Source organism: Capricornis sumatraensis, chromosome 8 (assembly GCF_032405125.1).
Source record: "Capricornis sumatraensis isolate serow.1 chromosome 8, serow.2, whole genome shotgun sequence".
In the NCBI taxonomy this organism is placed as follows: domain Eukaryota; kingdom Metazoa; phylum Chordata; class Mammalia; order Artiodactyla; family Bovidae; genus Capricornis; species Capricornis sumatraensis.
In genome coordinates, this window is record NC_091076.1 from 92,250,593 (window position 1) to 92,257,744 (window position 7,152).

At 58.0% G+C, this 7,152-nt stretch overlaps 1 protein-coding gene across 2 annotated transcripts; it reads left to right on the forward strand.

The window, feature by feature from the left end:
• Positions 1–146: 146 nt before the first annotated feature.
• On the forward strand, positions 147–7,152 carry CNP (2',3'-cyclic nucleotide 3' phosphodiesterase). Of its 2 annotated transcripts, none has more exons than XM_068978083.1 (4): positions 147–214; positions 1,436–2,105; positions 4,138–4,281; positions 5,733–7,152. In XM_068978083.1, the coding sequence occupies exons 1-4, from the start codon at positions 212–214 to the stop codon at positions 6,176–6,178; spliced, it is 1,263 nt and encodes a 420-aa protein (XP_068834184.1). In that variant the 5' UTR covers positions 147–211; the 3' UTR covers positions 6,179–7,152. The 2 variants fall into 2 exon arrangements, with proteins under 2 accessions (XP_068834184.1, XP_068834183.1); XM_068978082.1 differs by having other exon boundaries at positions 4,138–4,277; positions 5,729–7,152.

Consider the following 7,152-nt stretch of genomic DNA (forward strand, 5'->3'; position numbering starts at 1 on the left):
CCTGCGCAGAGGGGGCCGGCCCGGCCCGCCCCCGACCCGCCCCCGGCCCGTCCCCGCTCCGCCCCCGGCCCGCCCCCGCTCCGCCCCGGGCTATGTAAGGCGGTTCCGCGTGGCCTCGCGCCACCGCTAGACTCCGTGTCCCTCCGCGCAGGCGGGCGGCCCCGGAGAGCTAGTGCTGCGAAGGCGGCGACGGCGGCGACCCCTCCTCATCATGGTGAGCGGGAGGGCTGGGCCGGGACCCTAATGCAAAACGAGAGTATTGGGGGACTTAGGGGCGGGGGTGGGGGGGAGGAAGTGGCATGCAAATGAGGACTCGAGGTTCCGGAGTTGAGTCGGGGCTTTCTTGGCTGAGGTAGGGGCGCCCCGGGGAGCATGGGGAGAGGGGTTGGCGCTGGAGAAAGAAGGGAAGTAGCGACTCGAACCTCAGAAGCAGCTCCCTCGGAGCACACCCGGGTGGCGGGTGGGCCGCGGTAGCCGGCACTGGGCCGCTGGGCGGGCATTCGGCACCTCCTCTCTGCCCAGGGCCTCGTCTGAGATAATGTGCACCTGCTGAGCTGTCTGGGTGCTGGCGAGAGGTGGGGCCTCGCGGCTTAGAGGAAAAGGCGCTTTACAGTAAAAAGTGTTGCCGCCTGTGGCTTGCGCAGGCAGGAACCCAAGTGGCTCAGAGAGGTGCTGCTGACACACAGCAAGGGGTGCGAAGACCTAGACTCCGACGCAGGTGCCCTGTACCGCCCAGTCCTGGGGCAGGCACAAAGACCACGACTTTGTGGGGGGCCCAGGGCAGAGGAGGAGGTGGCAGGCTGTGCTGAATGAAGCCCTTTGTCTAGCGCTCTCTGGCCCAGCCCCCCACCAGCCCTTCTGTGGGACCATTGTCCCCCCATCCCAGACAAGAGAGTATTATCTGTTACTGGCATTGTTGGGGGAAGGGAGGCGGTCTTTGGGTGACCCTTCTCCACCCCCACCCTCCTCGATGCCCTCAGGGGCCAGGGCAGCTGTGGTTTTACCCAGACATAGAGCCCTCCACCTCCAAAGAGGTCATCCTTAATAGAGGCCAGGAATATAAGTTAGGCTTCACTTCTAGAAACGCAGGCTTCAGGCCCTCCCCTGCAGGCACTTCCCACCAGTTCTCCTTTCCAGGTGGCCGCAGTGGGTGATCCTTGAGGCTACGATTCTCCTTAAGAGTTTGGGACTGCCCAGACAGCCCTCTGCATACTGCGCAGCCAGAAGCCCTCAGGTCCCAAGGACGGAGGAGAGACCATCTAAAACCTCACGGCTTGGGAAGGCGCCCACGGCCCCGGGGGTGCCTGTCAATCAAGGGTGGGGGTGCCTGGAGTGGGGGGATTCCTGGATAGGGCCAGGCCTGAGAGGAAGAGGTGAGGCTGGCGGGGCGGCCCTGCGTGACCTGGCTGACGCCTGTCTTCCCCTCCTCACACAGAGTAGAGGCTTCTCCCGAAAGAGCCAGACGTTCCTGCCCAAGGTCTTCTTCCGCAAAATGTCATCCTCAGGGGCCAAGGACAAGCCGGAGCTGCAGTTTCCCTTCCTGCAGGATGAGGAGACGGTGGCCACGCTGCAGGAGTGCAAGACGCTCTTCATCCTGCGAGGCCTGCCTGGGAGCGGCAAGTCCACGCTGGCCCGGTTCATCGTGGACAGGTACCGGGATGGCACCAAGATGGTGTCTGCCGACAGCTACAAGATCACCCCCGGCGCCCGGGGGGCCTTCTCCGAGGAGTACAAGCGGCTGGACGAGGACCTGGCTGCCTACTGCCGCCGGGATGTCCGGGTCCTGGTGCTGGATGATACCAACCATGAGCGGGAGCGGCTGGAGCAGCTCTTTGAGCTGGCCGACCAGTACCAGTACCAGGTGGTGCTGGTGGAGCCCAAGACGGCCTGGCGGCTGGACTGTGCCCAGCTCAAGGAGAAGAACCAGTGGCAGCTGTCAGCAGACGATCTGAAGAAGCTGAAGCCTGGGCTGGAGAAGGACTTCCTGCCGCTCTACTTCGGCTGGTTCCTGACCAAGAAGAGTTCCGAGGCCCTCCGCAAAACTGGCCAGACCTTCCTGGAGGAGCTGGGCAACCACAAGGCCTTCAAGAAGGAGCTGCGACACTGTAGGTGGTGGGGTGGGTGGGTGGGGCACTCAACCTTATGAGCCCCCTTGCTAGCTGGGCATAGGGTGCTGCGTGCCTGGGACCATTGTTCTCCAAGCTCTTGGGGGATGCAGGGGGGCTCACCTGGCGCTGGCAGAGGTCTCCTGGGGTGGTGCACACGCAATGGGACGTGGGAGAGATGTTCACCAGGGACTTTCCCTCTCACCATCTCCCCAGCTGCCCTCTCCCAGCCTGGAGCTAGACCACCGACCCTGTCTTAGAGGTGGGGAGAGCAAATTGCATACTGTCATAATAGGAAGTACATCAACATTTCATAGAACCCTGGAGGGAGAGTCTGGTCCAATGTTTTCAAATTCATTTTTAGCTGCAGAACCGTTTTCTAAAGTACAATATGACATGGAGTCCTAAGCTGCAGAAAACTTACTACTAGAACTATTGTAAACACCAGCGGGGACGGTTCCCAGGCCCTGAGTTAGCCAGCGCACCTCCTGTGGCATTGCACAGCTCCAGAGAACAGTCTGCTAGAGTCCAGCCTCATTTTTGCAGATGGGAAATGCACAGAACGGATGTGGGATTTGCCCAAAGCTGTCTTGAGAGCCCTAGACTCTATCGCCTCTAGAGGAGCCTTCCCTTACTGGGTCGGACCAGAGTGCCCTCCTGCTGTTTGCTCCACAGAGAAGAGAGATTTGGGATAGGGAAGGCCCCCCTAGTGGCTCTTCTCCTCCAGTGACCTGTGGGGGACATGTCACCCACCCACTAATCATCTCTTCTTTTAACACATTGCTAGTTGCCCCCCACCCATCAATTTTAGACTTGAAATATCCCCGCCGGTGTTTCTTTGGGTTGTCAGAGGTGAGCTGTGCCTATATATGTCCTCCAAGGACTTTTCTCAGCTCCTAAGATACGAATGCTGGCAAAGCGGGAAACCAGGATGCCTACACCACCTGGTGTGAGCTGTGCCTGTGAGTGGTGTGACAGAGACGCACCCGAGGCAGGGCTCCTGGTTAGCACTGGTTCTGCTCTGTAGAGTGACTGCCTCTCCGAAGCTGCATTTATCATTAATAATTGGGATACTCAACCTCCTAGAGATCTAGTGGTTAAGAGCCTGCATTTCCAACGCAGGGGGCATGGGTTCAGTCCCTGGTCTCAGAACTAAGATCCCACATGCCCCACGGCATGGCCAAAAAACCAAAACCCCCTGGTGTCCCTCTGCATAGGACAGCGCAGGAGAAATGTGGTGGGCCACAAACAAGGCCTGCCCTCCGAGCGGGGGTCTCCCTCCCCTGTGGAGGGTGAGCTGCATCCTCAGAGGGACTCAACCCTGGGAGCTAACAGGAAAAGCTAGTGATGGAGAAGCTAGCCTTAAGGTTATCCCATTATCTCCTAAGACCCTTCCTGTACCCATTACTTTCTAAGACCCATTGTAGCCTCTCATCCACCAAAGGAGGCTGCAGGCTACCTATTGTGCCAGTGACCAGCTGTTTCTTGTTCCAGGGGCCCCAAGTGAAATGGGTCATGATTGATAGTTATCTGGGTGGTCACCTCCTATTGTATCTGATTGACAGATGAGAGTCACTCACTTGCCCCAGGTCCAGCAGCTTGGAAGTGGGCTGGCTGTTGTGCTCTTTCTGGCTCCTTCCGTTATACCATACAGTTCCCCTCCTCTTTTCTTTCTAGCCCCTTTTTCATGACCTGCTTCCCTGATTTTTCAGATGTGTAGCTCTGTTGAAGCTCAGATTCCCTTGGCTTATGCTGCCTTTCCCTGGGTTACAAGTGCCTTAGTTTTCAAGTCTGGGTAAGAGATGTAAAAATTTGCAGAACAAAAAGCAGAGAACTTAAAACTCCTTTTCATAGCACTAGAGTTGCTTTAATTGGACCAACAAATGAATGGCAGTAGATTGCTCAATTACAGTGGATTGCAAACTTAAGCTCCATGTTGGATGTTTTTCCTCTGGCTCTCCCAGGCTCTTGGTGATAGCTGCTGCGATGCCCCTACTCTCCCGCCCTGACCACCCTCCCTCTCCCCCTGCAGTTGTCTCTGGGGATGAGCCCAGGGAGAAGATTGAACTGCTCACCTACTTCGGGAAGAGACCGCCGGGCGTGCTGCACTGCACAACCAAGTTCTGTGACTACGGGAAGGCCGCTGGGGCAGAGGAGTATGCCCAGCAAGATGTGAGTGCTCCCCAGGAACCTGGCGGAAGCGGGGAGAGGGCAGGCCCCTCTGGAGACCAGAAACCAGCAGCCTGTCGGGGAAAGTGGAGTCCGCCCCAGCCGCTTAGTGGTACTGAGCTCAGCGCCCCCGCAAGGCAGTGGCACCAGCTTGTGCTGTCGCCCCGGGGCCTTCCCCTTCTGCAGATGTGCAGGGAATGCTGGCTTCTAAGCCTGTGTGCACTTCCAAAGGCTAGAAGTCCCTTACCCCAGGAGCCTGGTGCTCTGAAGTCCCTGTCCTGAGCCTGAGGCCTGGTAGTGCCCCGGAATGGGGAGTGTCGAGGGATGGAAAGGCTCATTGGCTTAAGGGCACCAGCCCCTCCCCTGCCTGCAGGCTACCCCCGTCTCCTACCCACAGCCTCTCGTATGGGGTCCTTAACCACCTGGCTTGGCACCCTGGTGTGCCTGGCTGACCCCAGCCTCCTTCAGGTTGCCTCTGCAGGAAGGCAGTCCCTGACCCTCTGCCAGCTCCCTCACTTCTCTGCCTAGTTTAACAGCCATTTTACCTACTTGTTCAGTGGTCTCCTCCCACACGAATGGAAGCTTTCAGAGGGCAGCAGCGTGGTTCACCTTGTATCCCTAGCGCCTCCCACAGTTGCACGAACGAACACGCCGCACACACTTTCACTCCCACCTCTAACTGTACATTCATTTAGCAAGATTTACTAGGCACCTGTTAACTGCCAGACAGGGCTTCCCAGGTGGCTCAGTGGTAAAGAATGTGCCTGCAATGCAGGAGACTCAGGTTCAATCCCTGGGTTGGGAAGATCCCCTAGAGAAGGGAGTGGCAACCCACTCCAGTATTCTTGCCTGTAAGAATCCCATGGACAGAGGAGCCTGGCGGGCTACAGTCCGTGGGGTCACATAAAATAGGGCATGACTGAGCACACGGCCACGCACACAGTAGACACTGTTGGGATGAGGGGTCATGAGCAAAATAGGGGAGTTTTTTATGGTCAAAATGGGAGAGATGGGCTTGCTGAGAATCAGGTATACTGTAAGCCACAGTGTATGGAGTAGATTTTGATCCAAGGCCTTTATTTCTGCCCTCGCCCCGCCCTCCAGGATATTGTCTGGATACCAGGGTGCTTTTAAGGGGTGAGTTGAGTAGTAATGACAGCAGCCCTTGCTAGGTCCTCAGTCCTCACCCTGAGGAAGCTTCAGCATCAGCCCTCTTACAGGTGAATGAGCCTTGGAGCTCGTGGGTGGGGAGCCCAGGCCTGAGCTCAGGAAGCCTGGCGTCCCTCACCCCTGCTCTCTCCTGCCTCTCTGGCACCTCTGGCTCTTTCAGGCAGCCTGGCCAGTGTCAGTGGAACGCCGTCCACCTGGCACCAGGCTCTCTGCTTGTGGTGCTCACTGTCCCTTCACTGCCACCACCTCTAGCTCGGTCCTCTGCCCTCTCCCCCGCTCTGTAGGCAGTGAAGAAATCCTACTGCAAGGCCTTCACGCTGACCATCTCGGCCCTCTTCGTGACACCCAAGACGACGGGAGCCAGAGTAGAGCTGAGCGAGCAGGAGCTGGCCTTGTGGCCGAACGACGTGGACAAGCTGTCCCCCTCTGACAACCTGCCACGGGGCAGCCGCGCACACATCACCTTGGGCTGCGCGGGTGACGTGGAGGCGGTGCAGACGGGCATTGACCTGCTAGAGATTGTGCGGCAGGAGAAGGGGGGCAGCCGCGGCGAGGAGGTGGGTGAGCTCAGCCGGGGCAAGCTCTACTCCCTGGGCAGCGGGCGCTGGATGCTGAGCCTGGCCAAGAAGATGGAGGTCAGGGCTATCTTTACGGGATACTATGGGAAGGGCAAGGCCGTGCCCATACGCACTGGCCGCAAGGGTGGCTCCTTTCAGTCCTGTGCCATCATCTGAGTGTCCTGGGCCACCTGCCCCTTCTTTACAACGGAAGGGGGCGGGGGGGGGAGCATCCCTCTGCTTGATCTTTGATTTTTTTTATTTTTTACTCAAAGTTAACTTTCCTGTAATTTTTAAAAACTTGTAAAATAACTGCTCTCTTTTCCTGCCCACCCCTTTCCCCTCTAACGCTCAAGCTTTCAACACAAGGGGGTGGGTAGGCGTCATTTAGGAACCTGGACCACAGTTGACCAGGCTGGGCCAAGTTCGGCCTGGACTGGAGCCACAACCCTAAGCCCTGCTTCCAGTTAACAGGCCCCCCAGGCCCACTGCCCCGCACAAGGCTGGCTAGTGGGGAGGGACACCCCAGCACTGCAAGTACTCACGGGGTGGTCACCAGCCACAAAAAACTAGTGGTGGATTTGAGATGGGAGGATCCCTGGGTTTTGAGCCCATTTCCTAATCCGAGTGTACTATTTTCCAGGGTAGAGAAAGGGTTTATCTTACACTTTTGGTCCTAAGTGCCTGTCCCCTCCTCACACTGTAACTAGGTAACAGTTTGACAACTAGGGGACAGAGTAGGCAGCAGCCACACCCCAGGCTGGCTGCACGTCTCACCTGGGGAAAGGGGTGGGCTTCCATCCTTCCAGCCGTGTGGCCCTGCTGTGTCGGTGGGGAGATCAAGGCCAGAGACAGAGCCTCAGTGAGAAAGTACCAGTCTTGCCATCTGCCGAGCCTATCCTGCCTCCTTGGTGCCTCTGGAGGCCTTTGTGTCTCTGCTGAAAGGGGTCAGTGGGCACCAAAAACCAGTGGAGTGGCCCCTGGCTGTCACGGGCCAAGCCCTATCCGGTGCCTCTGGAAGGAGGGGTTTTAACACTGCTGTAGGAGCTGGGGTTCCTGGGGTGCCCTCCACTGCCCTCCGCTCAGTAACGGCCTTGCTAATCAGGCTGTCACCTGACAGAAGTGCCTGGACAGAAGTTACTCTCCCGGCT